At 42.5% G+C, this 17,300-nt stretch overlaps 1 protein-coding gene across 1 annotated transcript; it reads left to right on the top strand.

The window, feature by feature from the left end:
* Nucleotides 1–12,822: 12,822 nt before the first annotated feature.
* On the top strand, nucleotides 12,823–13,794 carry LOC102962371 (olfactory receptor-like protein OLF4). The gene has a single exon (XM_007088984.2). The coding sequence runs from the start codon at nucleotides 12,826–12,828 to the stop codon at nucleotides 13,792–13,794; it is 969 nt and encodes a 322-aa protein (XP_007089046.2). The 5' UTR covers nucleotides 12,823–12,825.
* Nucleotides 13,795–17,300: the final 3,506 nt, after the last annotated feature.

Here is a 17,300-nt window from a genome sequence, read left to right as displayed (position 1 = left end):
TTGTCCCTTTTGTCCCCAAAGGATTGTTCATTTGAAGAGATTCCCTCCTGTTTCATTTCACTTAGGTGTTTTGGTCTCATTCTCCACACTCCCCAGAAGAGGTCATGTATTTTACTGTCTTGCTAAGAATCTCTTTCCTGCATTGGAGGAATATGTACTGAGGGTCAAACATGTCCCAGGCATTGTCTAAGCCATGAGCACAGATACTGAAAACCAAAAGCCACTATAATCTAGTGATGGAGAATGAGTAGAATCAAATACAAATATTAATAAGACATCACAGGGTGTCAAGTGCTATGAAGAGACAGAAGTAGATATAAAGGAGAGCGTAGATTTGAGTGCTATTTTATAATCAGTGTTTGGTCAAGACCAGTAAACTAGGTGACATTTGATCAGAGACCTGCAGGGAAGGAAGGCAGGAGCCCAGAGCCTGTGTGGGGAAGTGTGTGATGGTAGAGGGAATGGCCTCAGCTAAGGCCCTGAGGATGAAACTACTTTGAGCTATTTGAATCCAAAACAGGAAGCATGTATGGGAAGGGGAATGAGCAGGAAAATGATCAGAGATCGTGTCAGGCAATTTCAAAGAAATAGGTGGCCTCGTTGCTGGTTCCCCTTCAAGAGAAAGGAGTCACTCACCCACAATATGTCCTGCTTGTATTTTAGAATCTACCTGCAAAGTCTGCTGTAAGTTGACATAGAGCTCTCTAGAATATGGTGTGTTGATTGAGTTCTGGCTTCTATATTATAAGAATCACCTTGGAATATATTGGACCATGTCCCCTGACCATCTGATGACGGATGTCATTTCACAAGGCACACACACACACACACACACCCCAAATTAGTGATCCCTGGGCTGTGTTTTTACCATGACTTCTCACTCCAACCCCAACAATTACGTTCGGAGTGGGTATAACTCAAAATGCGCAGATCCATTATCATTCCTGCAAATGATGTAAGTTTCCCATGAACAAATAAAATTGACAAGTCAGACTGGCATGCTCATTTTCTTTCCTGTATTTAAAGAAACACAAACAATCTTCTCAAAATCAGAGAGAGAGAGAGAAACAAGAGAGTGAAATAAAATGGAAGTGGCAGAAAAGATCTAATGGCTCAGGTGGTCGCTGAAATCTGAGGGGCCGTGAAGAAAGAGCATCCCTGGTTCTGACAACATTCCAACCCTTGTTACCACCCTGATGCCCAGCAAAAATAGTAAGGAGCAAAATTAAATTCAGTCACAAGACGACGTTAGTGGGATCTTCAGGGTGTGCATCGTCTTACAGAGTGAATGCTCCAAGAGAAAATGTGCTAAGGGAATAAATCAACCCTTCGGCACAGGAAATATGCAAAGCACAGCAAAAGTTGGGCAGGTCATAATGGAAGGTAAGAGACTTGCTTTTTCTTTGAAAAAGCACCTTGAGACTTTGCTATTTCTTTGACCAATTGGATGTCCTGTGATCTTAGAGAAGGTGGGACAAGTCCCTTTCACTTTTTAGACGTGGCGTCTTTTCTCTGTTTTTCCTGGGCTTTGTGTTGTGATCTTTTTGGCCGAGTGTTGGGCACACTCTGGTCCTGTTTCTGGTTTGCACAACATGCAAAGTTCTGTTCAGACCTTGCGCTACAAAATTCTGCACATACCATGACAACCATTGTGGCTCTGAGTCACCATCTCCGTAAGATTTCTGCCTGAGGCTCTTACACCACACAAAATTTTTTCATAGTCCTGTGACTCTACCATTGTAAGGCAAGTACCAAAGGAGCGGGGCCCTCTCTGACCTTGTTCACGATAGTTTTTCAGAAGGGCATGATCAGGCAAGTACATGGCCATAGAGATCTCCACGTTCTGGGCGAGGCTGGTGGCTGTCAGGTGACCTCAGGTAAATGCGCCTGGCTTTGATTCTCTCTGACCCTTTCCTCCAGGTCTTGCCAAGCTCTCAGACTCACCTGGCTGGGAGCTCTGAGGGAGAGGTGTCCATGCGGCCGTCTGGATCCCTCCTGGATGGTTATTGGTGGTGACTAAACTCTGTCCCCACACAAGACGGCAGAACGGAGGCTAGCATGGGTCTCCCAGTCAAGCTTTCGACTCCACAGCAACAACCTGGTCCCATCAGCCCACGGTGGCACAGGCAGTGGGTGTGCACAGGAGGTATTATAGTTTCCTCTGTCTGTTCATGAGGCACGTTCCCTCCTCCTCTTTGGAGCAGCACATGATTTCCCTGGGGGACACTGGTCTGGACACAAAGGAAATTTTTCTGGAGGTTCTGTGTTCCCAATAGACCAGGTTATAACTGCGTGACCCCAGTGTTGAGTATTCCTTCCTCATGAACTCCGCTGCTCTCAGAGTTCAGACCTCCCGGCAGTGACTCCCAACGCTTATGTCAATGTTTCGCCCAAGTCTGGGACTGAGCAATCTGTGTGGATTAGTTCCCTTGGATCTCCGAGCTGTTGGCTTGTGTTGGAGACACAGTCCTGCCATCTACACAACATTCCGGTTTTCCTTTTCAACAAGGAGGAGAAAAAAGCTCCTCCATACGGACCCTGAGCACTACGTAGCTTCATGACACATTTGCACACTTTTAGGACTTTCATTCCACATCACAATTAAGAGCTGCTGTTCAGCCCCTCTTTGTAAAGACTTTTTTAATTATATGAAATATGGTGAGGTTTTTTTTCTTGCAGTATAATATGAGCTTGGAATAGAAAAGTAAACAGGTTCTTCCCGGTAGCTTTGAGAAGAAATCAGGCCTTGCAATCATTTTCATTTTAGACCAAGGTGAGCCACTTCAGGCTTCTGATGCATCGAATGTAAGAACATAAATGAATTTTAAAACACCAATGTATTCTCCACAAGAAGGTGGAAAAATAAAAATAAAAAAAAAAAATAAAACACCAATGTAGTTATTTTACATCAGCGTTAGGACTTCAAATGACAAATGTTGTTCCAATGAAATTTTGTTAAGAATCTGAGATTAGGGGGGCACCTGGGTGGCTCAGTTGGTTAAGCGTCCGACTTCGGCTCAGGTCATGATCTCACAGTTCGTGAGTTCGAGGCCCGCGTCGGGCTCTGTGCTGACAGCTCAGAGCCTGGAGCCTGCTTCACATTCTGTGTCTCCCTCTTTCTCTGCCGCTTCCCTGCTCGTGCTCTGTCTCTCTCTGTCTCAAAAATAAATAAACATTAAAAAAAATTAAAAATAAATAAATAAATAAGTAAAAGAATCTGAGATTAGGGTTCTCCCTTCAATCACGGAGTTTCCCCTGGGTAAAGGCATTTTGCATTGTAATCTCATCTCTAAGTAGAAAAGGAGATTTACAATCAATTTACAGATATTCATCCTCTTTAGCTGGTAGAGAATTTCTTAGTACATAACTGCAAGCATGCTTCAGATTTTGACGTCTGGGAGGCATTATGACAATAAAAGTAATTCATCCTTTAAATGTATGTCTATCATTTATGTCTATCTTGAAATCTTTGTGTCTACACATCTTCATTCTTTTAAATGCATATTAATTCAAACATTTACTCTTTTAATACCTACACCTTCAACTTTCTCTTAAGTTTCCTTTCAACATAAAATAAGAGATTATGTATGAGTTTGCTATTAAAATGAATAAAGATGGGGCTCTTGGATGGCTCAGTTGGTTAAGCACCTGCCTCTTGATATTGGCTCAGGTCACAATCTCAAATTCTGTGAGTTCAACCCCCATGTCAGGGTCTGCGTTGACATGAGGCTGCTTGGTATTCTCTGTCTTTCCCTCTCTCAGCCTCTCCCCACACCTCTGTCTCAAAATTAAATGCATAAACATTAAAAAAATTTTAAGTGAATAAACAAACACACAAAAAAGCAGAATGAGACCTACAAAGACAGAGAAAAAAACCTCATGGTTTGCCTGAGGGGACGTGGGCGGATGGGCAGAATGGGTGAAGGGCAGTGGGAGATACAAGCTTCCAGTTATGGAATTAATGAGTCTTGGGGTAAAAAAGGCACGGGGTATGGAATACAGTCAATGATATTGGATGGGTTTGTATGATAACAGACAGCAGCTACCTTTGTGGCGAGCACCGCGTAATGGGCAGAGAAGTTGAATCACTACGTTGTGCACCTGAAACTAATGCAACATTCTTGCCAACTGTACTCAGATAAGATTTCTTTTAAGTGAGTTTGTGTTTATGTGCATATGCGTATATGTGTTTATTTGAAAAAACAATGTAATATATACGTACAACTTTGCATCTGAACATTTTCTTTGGACTCAACGAAGCTAACTATAATTTAAATTTAAAAAAGTAATAAAATAAAATAAAATTTTGCTTCAGGATATGAAAGGACACCTAGAGTCTGAGATCATATTCTAAAGTCAATCTATTTATTCAAGTTTGTTGCTCCATGAAAACTTTTCTTGGAGATGCATATTTGGTGAACACTTGAGTAAGGAAGTGACTGTTGTACACATTGTGGAACAAGGTACTAAGAGACCAGGATCCTAATGAGGAGAATAAAACCGATCTAGAAGACACATTAATATATTAAGTGTCCACTATTAAGAAGAGCAGTTAAGATACTGATATAGAAAGGAATTTCAGACATAAAAGTGAAAAAAACATAATCTCACAGAGCCTGATGCGGTGCTTGAAATTGTCAAACACAAGATCATGACCTGAGCCAAAGTTGGATGCTCAACCCACTGAGCCACCCAGGCATGCCAAAAATAGAGTTCTTTTAGAGACACATAATAAAATATTACAGATAAAAAACCAAATAATTTGTATTTTGAAATATTTTTATTTATTTTTAAGAGGGGGAGAGAGAGAGAGAGAGATGGCCTGAGCTGGGGAGGGGCAGAGAGAGGCAGAGACATAGAATTTAAGCTGTCAGCACAGAGCCCGACATGGGGCTTGAACTCAAGAGCTGTGAGATCATGACCTGAGCCGAAGTCGGATGCTTAACTGACTGAGCCACCCAAGCACACCTTACATTTATTTATTTCAATTCAAGTTAGTTAACATACAGTGGAGTGTTGGTTTCACGAGTAGAACCCAGTGATACATCACTTACATATAACTCCCAGTGCTCGTCCCAACAAGTGCCCTCCTTAATGCCCATCACCCATTTAGCCCCTCCCCCACCCACTTCCTCTCCAGCAACCCTGAATTTCTTCTCTGTATTTTTGAGTCTCTTATAAATTGCCTCCCTCTCTGTTTTCATCTTAGTTTTCCTTCCCTTCCCCTATGTTCATCGGTTTTGTTTCTTAAGTTTCACATATGAGTGAAATCATATGATATTTATCTTTCTCTGATTGACATATTTTGCTTAGCATAATACACTCTAGTTCCAACCACATTATTGCAAATGGAAGATTTCATTCTTTTTGATCACTGAGTAATATTCCATTATACACACACACACACACACACACACACACACACACACACACATATATATATCTATGCCACATCCTCTTGATCCATTAGGGGGCATATGTACCCCAATGTCTATAGCAGTGTTATTAACAATAGCCAGTTATGGAAAGAGCCCAAATGTCCGTGGATTGATGAATGGATAAAGAAGATGTGAGTGACCTAAATTTTGATCATGAATTGCTTGCCTATGTCACTACCTCAAAAGCATCAGAGTCAGACCACACTCACATTTATGCCCCAGGAATTCACTCTACCAGGTGCTAGGCAGAATATCTCCAAATTGATTTAATTTCTTCTCCATAATGTGGGTTCTTTAAATGTCAATTGACCTTAACCAAGGGAAGCTGATGAATGGAGAAGCTTAAACTCGGTTCCCTCAAATAATTTTACTGACTATGTCCCTGTGAGATTCCTACTGCTGTTATGAAACATTCCCACACTAGCTGCTGAAGACAAACACATACAGGTTCTTACAGTTCTGGAGTCAGAAGCTTCGAAGGAGTCTCGTCGGGCTAATAGCAAGGTGTCTGCAGGGTTGTGGTCCTTCTGGAGGCTCAGGGGAGAATGTGTTTCCTTTCCAGTTGCAGTCTCTGTTGCTGGCCACCTGCATTTCTTGGCTCACAGCTCTTCTGCCACCTTCATAGCCAGCAGGAGAGCATTCTCAAAATCTCTGACATCAACTCTTTTGTCTCCATCCTCAACATTTGGAGGACCCTCCTGACTACCCTAGTCCCACCTAGAGAATCACAGCTGATCCTTTTATCTCCATGGCAGCTAATTTACAGCCCTGTTCAGTCTGCTACCTTAATCCTACGTTGCTATCAAAAATAACATGTTAAAGGTCCTGGGAATTAGGATGTGGACATATTTGGAAGCGCCTTATTCTGCCCACTACAAAGTCTTTTTCATAAATGTATTATTTTTGTCACTTATAAAAGCAATAAGCACAGAATTGACACAGACTGAAGAAAGAGTGAATACATTATTCCTTCAAAATTACATGCGTGCAAGGACACCATTTGGTGCAGAAGACTTAAAAATACCTACACCTGTCTTTAACACAAGATCCCAACCTTGCTAATCAAAGAGTGGCCCACAGACCCAGACCTACAGTTTAGCATCACCCAGGAGCTGGTAGAAATGCAGAATCTCTGGGCCACCCAGGACGTGAGATCAGATTCTGCATTTGTAGTGGGATCTGTGTGAATTTACATGGTCATTGAAGTTGGAGAACTGCTGGTGTAGCTGGGTTTCTCACCTTTTATGATCGACATTTGTGGCAGGATAGTATTTTCGGGGGTGCTTTCCTTTGAATTGTAGGTGTTTGGCAGCTTTCCTTCAGACTTTGACAGACATCCTCAGGGGAAAATTCATTTCTGGCTGAGAAGCACTGCCCCAGAGTTTGAGAACTAGAAGCATCCTGACAGAATCAAAGTCAAGGGTCACCACATACTCAGGTATTAAATTTAGACAGATGACTAGACATGACCAAGCGCCATTTCTACAATGTAGAATGGAGCTCATAAATGTACTTCCTCAGGGATAAGATGTTTATAAAAATTGAATCCAACTATCCCTATGAGATGTCAAGGTCACATTGTAGTACTTAAAATATTTAAATACATCTGTTATAATTAAACTCTTAATAACAAAGGACCAACTGACAGGTTTTACCTTGTGATAATGTAAGAAATTCCTAATTGTGATGGCAAAAGTGTCTTGAAGCCAGTGTGTGTAGAACCCAAGGTTTATTATCAGAAGAACCCATTTCTATCTGTTTCTCTGTGCTGATAGCTCAGAGCCCAGAGCCTGCCTCGGATTCTGTGTCTCCCTCTCTCTCTGCCCCTCCCCTGATCATGTTCTATTTCTGTCTCTCAAAAATAAATAAACATTAAAAAATGTTTTTTGAAAGAATAGACACTAGGGTTGCTGGGTGACTCAGTAGGTTGAGCACCTGGCTCTTGATTTCGGCTCATGTCTCAATCTCAGGAACCTGGAGACTGAGCCCCCATCAGTTCTGCATTGAGAGTGAGGAGTCTGCTAATGATTATCTCTCTCCCTGTCTCTCTCTGCCCCTCCTTGGTACTTTTTCTCCCATAGAAGACAAAGAAGATGAAGAAGAATAAGATGAAGAAGAAGAAGAAGAAGAAGAAGAAGAAGAAGAAGAAGAACAAGAACAAGAACAAGAAGAAGAATGAGGAGGAAGAGGAGGAGGGGGAGGAGGAGAAGGAGGAGGAGGAGAAGAAGAAGAAGAGGAGGAGGAGAAGGAGAAGAGGAAGAGGAGGAGAAGGAGGAGAAAGGAGAAGAAGAAGGAGGAGGAGGAGGAGAAGAAGGAGAAGGAGAAAAAAAGGAGAAGAAGAACAAGGAGGAGGAAGAAGAAGAAGAAGAAGAAGAAGAAGAAGAAGAAGAAGAAGGAGGAGGAGGAGGAGGAGGAGAAGGAGAAGAGGAAGAAGAGGAGGAGGAGGAGGAAGGAGAAGAAGAAGAAGAAGAAGAAGAAGAAGAAGAAGAAGAAGAAGGGGAAGGAGAAGGAGAAGAAAAGGAGGAGGAGGAGGGGGAGGAGGAGGAAGAAGAAGAAGAAGAAGAAGAAGAAGAAGAAGAAGAAGAAGAAGAAAGAGAAAGAGGAGGAGGGGTAGAAGAAGAAGGAGGAGGAGGAAGAGGAAGAGGAGGAGGGGGAGTGGGAGAAGGAGAATGATGAGAAGAAGGAGAAGGAGAAGAAGAAGTAGAAGAAGAAGAAGAGGAAGAAGAAGAAGGAGGATGCGGAAGAGGAGGAAGGGAGGGGGAGAAGGAGGTGGAGAAGAAGAAGAAAGAGAAGGAGGAAAAGGAGGCGGGGGAGGGGGAGGAGAGGAAGAGAAGAAAGAAGAAGAAGAAGAAGAAGAAGAAGAAGAAGAAGAAGAAGAAGAAGAAGAAGGAGGGGAAGGAGAAGGAGAAGAAAAGGAGGAGGAGGAGGAGGAGGAAGGAGAAGAAGAAGAAGAAGAAGAAGAAGAAGAAGAAGAAGAAGAAGAAGAAGAAGAAGGAGGAGGAGAAGAAGAAGAAAAAGAAGAAGAAGAGGAAGAAGAAGAAGAAGAAGAAGAAGAAGAAGAAGAAGAAGAAGAAGAAAAAGAAGAAGAAGAAAGAAAGAAAGAAAGAGGAAGAGGGGTAGAAGAAGAAGGAGGAGGAGGAGGAGGAAGAGGAGGAGGGGGAGTGGGAGAAGGAGAATGATGAGAAGGAGGAGAAGGAGAAGAAGAAGTAGAAGAAGAAGAAGAGGAAGAAGAAGGAGGATGAGGAAGAGGAGGAGGGGAGGGGGAGAAGGAGGCAGAGAAGAAGAAGAAGGAGAAGGAGGGGAAGGGGGAGGGGGAGGAGAGGAAGAAGAAGAAGAAGAAGAAGAAGAAGAAGAAGAAGAAGAAGAAGAAGAAGAAGAAGAAGAAGAAGAAGAAGAAGGAGGAGGAGGAGGAGGAGGAGGAGGAGGAGGAGGAGGGGAGGAGGAAGAGGAAGAGGGGGAGGGGAAGGAGAAGAGGAGACACTGGAGATGGCAGGGCTGGGTCCCCAAGACCAGTCAAGGTTTTGAAGTTAGAGAGACCTAATCCCCGTGTGTTCTTCCTTCTTAGAGCTGGAGGAAAGTGTAACTCCGAGCTGAGATAACGTGCTAGGAGATTTACATAACAGGAAGAGGGCAAGTTCAGGGAAAAGGAGAAAAAAGAAAAGAACTGCATTCACTTGACCTCTAACCTAGTCTTTTGGGAACTGAGATTCATCAGGAAGAAATCCTTTATGTCCAGAGCAGCTTTCCATTGGGAATCATACGCTTAGAGGTTGGAGTAACCTCTAAGGAGGGAAATGCGCCTAATGAGCAGATACAGGGAGGTGTAATACCGTCTGGTCTCCTGTCAGCCTGTGCGACCTTGGACAGGAAGGCGAGTGGTTTTGGTCTGTTCGTTCTGAGTCCTAATTCTGGCTGGGGACTGATGCTTCAGTCCCCCCTGCCGTCTCCGCTGAGGACAGAGCCTTCGTCCCTGTTACCTGCTGTCCTGGGAGGAATTCAGTTTCACGCGGAGACCTTCCCATCAGACACCCAGCCAGGTGAGTCCAACAGCCCCGTGCACCGTGGATGACAGGGTTGTCCGAGAACATTAATCCATCATCACCTGGGGGCCAATTCAACTTAGTCCAGAGCAAGTGATCACTGTGTTTATTTGCTTGCGTAAGTAATGAATGTGTTTAGTCAGCGACTGTGCCAGTTTCGCAGAATGGCTGCTACTAACACTTTTGAGAGTCCTTCATATTCTTTATCATGAAAGGGATGCTCTAAACATCCTAAAATACTCAGACCTCAGCAGTGGGCAGGCTCTGGTCAGGATGTCCATAGGCAGAGACGTAGAAACCTTGCATTAAAAATAAGAATATTTGTAATATAGCTGCTTTCAGGTCCTGCCTTCAACCTGTAACACCCACTTTTCCACCAGCAAATTCAGTGTAACCCCAAGACTACCCGCTTAAGAGTCCAACCACAGGGGCGCCTGGGAGGCTCAGTCAGTTAAGCGTCTGACTTTGGCTCAGGTCATGATGTCACAGTCCATGAGTTCGAGCCCCGCGCCAGGCTCTATGCTGACAGCTCAGAGCCTGGAACCTGCTTCTGATTCTGTGTCTCCCTCTCTCTCTGCCCCTCCCCACTTGCACTCTGTCTCTCTCTCTCTCTCTCTCTCAAAAATAAATAAACATTAAAAAAAAGTTCCAACCACACACAATGTAACACTGCTCTAGGTTTTTTCCCCAGGTTCCTGGGTGAAGAAGACATTTCCTGTTGTTTCTTAATCTATCCCTCAGTTTCAGCAAATGTCATATATTTGATGACCTTTCTGATTATTATATGGCCATATGCTATTCCCCCTCCCCTGCTTTTTTTTAGCATTTCAAAAGATTTCCTCAGATCATTGTTTCTCAGTCGATTTTGGAAACATTCTTTGACCATCAAAATGTTTAACTTGATTTAAATATTCCTATCTTCTTACTGCTGAGTTTCTTGCTTTATTTTAGTGGTTTTTCCCACCTGCAAATGTTATATGCAGTTTTCTTGATGTTCGATATGTTGTATGGTTACATTTACGCTGAAGTCATTATCCCTCTGGTGTCGGTAATGTGTCTGAGGGAGGGGACCTATTTAATGTTTTTCCAGATAGATATCCATTTATTCTAGCTGTTACTTAGCAATTCATCTTTTTCCAACGAAACTGAAATACGACCTTGCCATATAGGAAATGTCCTTATACACTGAGACCTAATTCCTGATTCATTCGACAAATAATAACTGAGCATCTGCCATGGGCCAGAACATTCTAGAGACATTATATGTCATATTCTTTCATGGTCTTTCACAATTTTGTTATTAATCCGTGTCGGTATTACTAATGATTGCTATTTTTTACCTGTTCCAGTTGGCTTTTATTTTTCATACAACTTTGCTTATGACAGTTGTTTTCAAGCTACTATTTTAACCTGGTTTCCAGATCCTTTCATTCTTTCCATTCTATAACTTCTCATAGTCTTATATATTTTTATAGTAAACATATATTCAACTAAGTTGGTGAAAAACAGAAATGAACAAAGAGGATAAAGTCCCTGCTCTTCTGGATGTTACAGTGTAGCATTGAGACTGTCATGATGTGGGCAGGATTTACAGAGCATGGTCTGGGGAGTCCTTTGCATGTTGGATGAGATCCAGAATGAGGATTAGAGGGTGTCCATTGGGTTTGAGAAAGAGAGATCTTTACTCAAAGCCCAGGAATATCAATGAAAAGTGCCACATAAGAAGAGGGAGAAAGGAGCTAACCTCATCCCCTATCAATCACGTAGAAATGAATTAGTCATATAATGATGCAGGAAGTACAGGAAAATGTCTTCTAGGCTTGATATAAAAATGCCTGACTTTGATTGTATTGGTTTATCCCTTTGCTCGTTTTTCTTGATGTATAATATAAACGGATATGTTAACATTTATATCTATTTATATTTTTATCTATATAGTTTTGTACAAGTACACCATGAATATATCACTATCTGTCTTTTAAACAAGTTTGTTTCATTCTCGTATTATTTTTGCTGGGCATCAGGGGATGTAACCAGGGGAGAAGCAAGGGAGACATTTCTTCCTCACAGTCTCTCAGGGACCACCCCAGCTTATGAGATCATTGCTCTCCCTCATCGATTTCATTCCCTCTGTATCTCACCCTCTGTCTCTTTCATTTATTGAGCAGACTTTGTTACTCTGGTGTAAATCACAGTGGAAAATTAACATTCCAGTATGGAGCTCCATGGTGATTGGTCCAGGGGAGGCTTAAGAATTAGCATTTCTGGGAACCATTTCTACACTTTGCAGGGGAAAGATGGCTGATCGGGTCTCCTTGGGTTGTACCCATTCCCAGCATAACCAGGAATGTGGGGGCTGTGAAGACAGGGAAATTCACAACCCAGAAGACCACGGTGTCTTGTGCATGTGTGACTCATAGAGGGTGAGCAGTCCTCACAACAGGGGCCAGGACTCCTCAATCCCAAGGTGACACTATACACGGGCCAGAACTCAGTCAAGAGCAGGCACCAAGACGGAGGTCTGTGTCGATTCATGGGATGGCTTTGCAGCACGATGAATACCGAGGGAGGGGCAGTGTGGACAAGGACGGCCCTGTGCCTTGAGGTCACAGCTGTCGCAGAGGCCACATCCCTCCTCACATGTGTGTCAGAGTCTGTCATCAGTGCCCCTCAAGATCATTCCCCTTGCAGCGCTGGCTTTGCTTTTTCGCTTGAACATTTGAAACAAGTACCTTCCTCAGGGCCTTTGCTCTGGCCATTCCCTCTGCCAGCCACACCCTTCCCCCAGAATCCTGTGTCTATGTCTCCGTCTTACATGACATCTGTGTTCCAATGCCACCTGTGTACAGAATTTGCCTAAATGCCATTAAAATAAAATGCCCTATTTGCTCTCTGCTTTATCCGTTTTCCATTTCTTCACAGCACACCTCACCATCAAAAAGGTGAGATAATCAAAAGATAATTGTATCAAAAGATAGTTGTATAATTATCTTCTTTGCTTACATATTTTTTCTCCATCGCTGTAGGGATTTTTGTTCTTCAGCGCTCTATACTCATTGCCTAGATAGTGCCTGAAACCTGGTCAGCACTCAATTTATATTCTTGAACACTTGAAGCATTTCTCAGAAAAAGTATAAAATACATGATTTCTTAGGAAAGAAGCTGATGACAATAAAAATATATCAGATGTGGCAGCGATGATTCCCTAAAGGGGACCATATCCGTGCACAACATATTAAAAGGAATTTCTGGACTGCAAAATAAAAAAACAGTAGCATTTCAATTTTGTGAGTAATACAAATTTGTGTTATTTTATTTCCCTCTTTCCCAGAAGTCACCTCCACCACATGGAACCAAGCAATGAAACACAAATTTCAAAGTTTCTTCTTCTGGGATTTTCAGAGGAACCAGGACTGCAGCTCCTCATATTTGGGCTTTTCCTCTCCATGTACCTGATCACAGTGATTGGGAACCTGCTCATCATCTTGGCCATCAGCACAGACCCCAACCTCCACACGCCCATGTACTTCTTCCTGGCCAACCTGTCCTTTGTAGACATCTGCTTCACGTCCACCACCATCCCGAAGATGCTGGTGAACATCCGGACGCAGAGCAAAGTCATAACCTATGCAGGCTGTATCACACAGATTTATTTTCTCATACTCTTTGCTGTGTTGGACATCTTTCTCCTGAGTATGATGGCCTATGACCGGTTTGTGGCCATCTGTCACCCCCTGCACTACACGATCATCATGAACGCCCAGCTCTGTGGGCTGCTGGTTCTGGTGTCCTGGATCACATGTGTCCTGCATTCCCTGTTACAAAGTTTAATGATGTTGAGGCTGTCCTTCTGTACACACTTGCATATCCCCCACTTTTTCTGTGAACTTAATCAGATGCTCCAACTGGCCTGTTCTGATACCTTTCTTAATAACGTGGTGATGTATTTTGCAGCTGTCCTATTAGCTGCTGGTCCTTTTGCTGGGATCCTTTACTCTTATTCCAAGATAGTTTCCTCCATACATGGGATCTCATCAGCTGAGGGAAAGTGTAAAGCATTTTCCACCTGTGCATCTCACCTATCGGTTGTCTCCTTATTTTATTGTACGATGCTCGGCGTGTACCTGAGCTCTGCTGCTACCCACAGCTCACGGTCAAGTGCCACAGCCTCGGTGATGTACACGGTGGTCACGCCCATGCTGAACCCCTTCATCTACAGCCTGAGGAACAAAGACATGAAAAGGGCTCTGAAAGCATTCTTTGGGAAGGAGACCCTTCCATGGCCAATCGTCATAAGATTGAAGAAGTGCCTCTGATTGCAGGGGTCAAAGCCTCTGGGTCAGAGACTGTGGTCTTTTTCAGACTGTAGATGTAGTATTCCTCTTTCCGTTTATTTCCTTGTCCTCAACTTCCATATGCCATGTATGTAAGTCACTCTATGAAGCTCTGCTCTCTCTGATATCCTACAGATTTTTCCCTTGTATTTCCCACTTTCTGAATTTTATTTGCAACCATGGATCTGAAATATTTGGAAATGTTCATTTACCTTGAGGCAACATAGACGTTTTTAAAAAATAATCTTTCTCAAACGACTGCGTCACACCAAATCATTTTTCTTTCATACGTGTTTTTTTAATGCCACGATTAGCACCGGTTAGCTCTCTGTATGTCTTAGGATTGGCGGGCGGAATTGGGTGGGTGATGGGCTAAATGGGCAATGGGCATTAGGGAGGGCACGTGTTGGCGTGAGCACTGGGTGTTGTATGTAAGTGATGAATCACTAAATTCTACTCCTGACACCAACACTACACTACATGTTCACGAACTAGAATTTGAATAAAAACTTGAAACAGACAAACAAAAAGAACTGTCATGATTGATACGCCACCTACGGAAACCACCACACTTTATGACAAATATATATGATTTTAAAGTAGAACAATATCTGAGGCTACGTTTTTTCGCTTATATGTCTGAAGCTCCTTTGTATATCAGTATCTTAACTGCTCTTCTTAATAGTGGACGCTTAATATATTAATGTGTCTTCTAGATCGGTTTTATTCTCCTCATTAGGATCCTGGTCTCTTAGTACCTTGTTGTCCACAATGTGCATGATAGTCACTACCTTACTCAAGCGTTCACCAAATACGCGTCTCCAAAAGAAGTCTTCATGGAACAACAAACTTAGATAGATTGACTTTAGAATATGATCTGAGACTCTAGATGCCCTTTAATATGATGAAGCAAAATTTTATTTTATTTTTTTTCAATTTAAATTTTAGTTAGTTAATATACCCTGCAATATTGGTTTCAGGAGTGAATTCCGTGATTCATCACTTACATACAACATCGAGTGCCCATCCCAATGAAGCGGAGTTTTAAATCGCACATTGTGCTCTTTAAAATATTTATTCTTCATGCTGTACGTCTATGCATTGGAGTATGGAGGATTGGTGGCCATGTGTAAGGGGGCTTATCCAAACGGGGAAGGACTGATTGACATTTTTCTATTTTTATTGAATTATCTCCTTGTTTCTTCCTGAAATCTTTACGCTGCCTTTGGTATGACTGCTTTCATTGTTGTAAAAGAAATATATCACCCTTCCTTCTAAATTTTGTCATAACCATGAAAGGGGTGTCGAATGGTCATTATCATCCATTATACATGTTTCTCAGGCTCAGGATTCTATTCATCTTCTATGCTCAAGGGATGACATAAGAGAGAGCTTGCATTCCTGTCTGGTCATGTGAATCAGGGACACCAGTTTTCCAACACAATAATGCATACATTTTCAATCTTTCCTGGCTATGGGAAAATGACCCTCAATGAGAGGTAGTTGTTTTGTTGTTGTTTTTGTTGTTGTTTGTTTGTTTTTTAGAGAGAGAGGGAGAGGGAGAGGGGGAGTGAGCAGGAGAGAGGGGAAGAGGCAGAGAGGGAAACAGAGATAGAATCTTAAGCAGGCTCCAAGTTGAACGGGGCTTGATCTCATGACTGTGAGATCACAACCTGAGCCAAAATCAAGAGTTGGAGACTCGACCGACTGAGCCACTAAGGTGCTTCTCAGTGAGAGGTTTTCTATGCAGTTGTCTGAACTAAACTGAAATAACAGAGATACCATGAATGCAGGCTTCAAATATAAGAATCAATACCAAGAACAGTCAGCAGCAGAGTATGATAATTGTCCTTACTTCTGTTCACCGTGATCATTGAATCAGTTAGCCATTGTTGCATAACAAGCCATTTAAAAGAAAATGATTTAATGTAATGCTTATATTACCAAATGATATTGTATGTTGGGGATTGTTCTGAGCTGTGCTTATCTCCTCATGAGTCTATAGTGAGCTGTGAGACTCTACACAGTTTCTTTTCTTTTTTTTTAAATTTTTTCTTAAAGTTTATTTATTTTTGAGAGAGGCAGAGACAGGATGCGAGTGGGTTATGGGCAGAAAGAGAGAACGAGACACAGAATCCGAAGCAGGCTCCAGGCTCCGAGCTGGCAGCACCGAGCCTGACGCAGGGCTTGAACCCACAAGCTGTGAGGTCATGACCAGAGCAGAAGTTGGACATTCAACCGACTGAGCCACTCAGGCGCCCCGACTCTACATTGTTCCTAAGGCTCATCCATGATGTCATGTGTGACCACGGGGCACTTCTCTTCTGAACAAGTATATGATCAGTTAACTCGATTTCTGAGTGCATTTTTATCTTCTGTTTCACAGGGAAAAAAAATATCAAAAGTGAATGATTTTAATTTACATTTACTGTTCCTATATTCATATATGACACTTGCTTTCTTCCTACTGAGAAGAAAAAGCTCCTGTCACGACTCAGTATGAATCAGCTACCTCTGCTCTATATTTCACACCGATCTGTACGCTGCTAGATTTTTTTCCCTTCTAACTAATTTAGTGGGGTATAATCATGTGCTATAAACTGCATCTATTCGGAGCGTATGATTTGATGAATTAAGGGAGCCACACAAAAACTAAAGTACCTACTGCCCGTTCCTATTTGATGTTCTTCAAGAAAATGCACAACCTTGATGACTTCTTAATCCAATTGTTAAAATGTAATCTCCCTGGGCCTCAGCTTCTTTATTTCCGAAAGTAACTTGGGACCGTAAGCGTAACTTCAAATGGATGTTGCAAGAAATAAATGAGGTGTGTGGACATATTTCGTTGAGTTCGAAGAAAATGCTCAGCTGTAAAGTTGTATGTATGCATATATGTGTGTTTCTCTGTATACATTTTTATTTCAAATAAACACACCTACACATGGGTACCCCAACACAGAATCATTTTTAAAAATATTATTATCTGAGAGTACTTGGCACACAACGTTACACGAGTTTCATGTGTACGACGTAGAGATTCAACTTCTCCGTACATCATGAGGTGCTCAGCACAAATGTAGCTGCTGGCTGTCAGCTTACCAGGCCATTGCAATATCATTGACTATATTCTGTCCGCTGTGCCTTTGATTTCCGTGACTCATTTATTCCACAACTGGAAGCCTGTACCTCCCACTGCCCTTCACCCATCCTCCCCACCCCCCTCTGACAACCACGAGTTTATTCTCTATATTTATGGATCAGATTCTGCTGTTCTGTGTGCTTGTTTATTCATTTTAAGCGGACTCAATGGGGCACCTGAGTGGCTCAGTTGGCTGAATGTCTGACTCTTGATTTCCCCCGGGGTCGTGGAATTGGGTTCCCTGCCACACTGAGCATGGAACTTGCTTAGGATTCTCTCTCTCTCTCTCTCTCTCTCTCTCTCTCTCAATCTCTCAATCTCTCCCTCTGCCCCTCCTCCACTCACACAT

The sequence above is a fragment of the Panthera tigris genome, chromosome A2 (assembly GCF_018350195.1).
Source record: "Panthera tigris isolate Pti1 chromosome A2, P.tigris_Pti1_mat1.1, whole genome shotgun sequence".
NCBI lineage: Eukaryota > Metazoa > Chordata > Mammalia > Carnivora > Felidae > Panthera > Panthera tigris.
The sequence above is the reverse complement of the archived record's forward strand: the minus strand, read 5'-3'. Positions and strand labels throughout refer to the sequence as shown.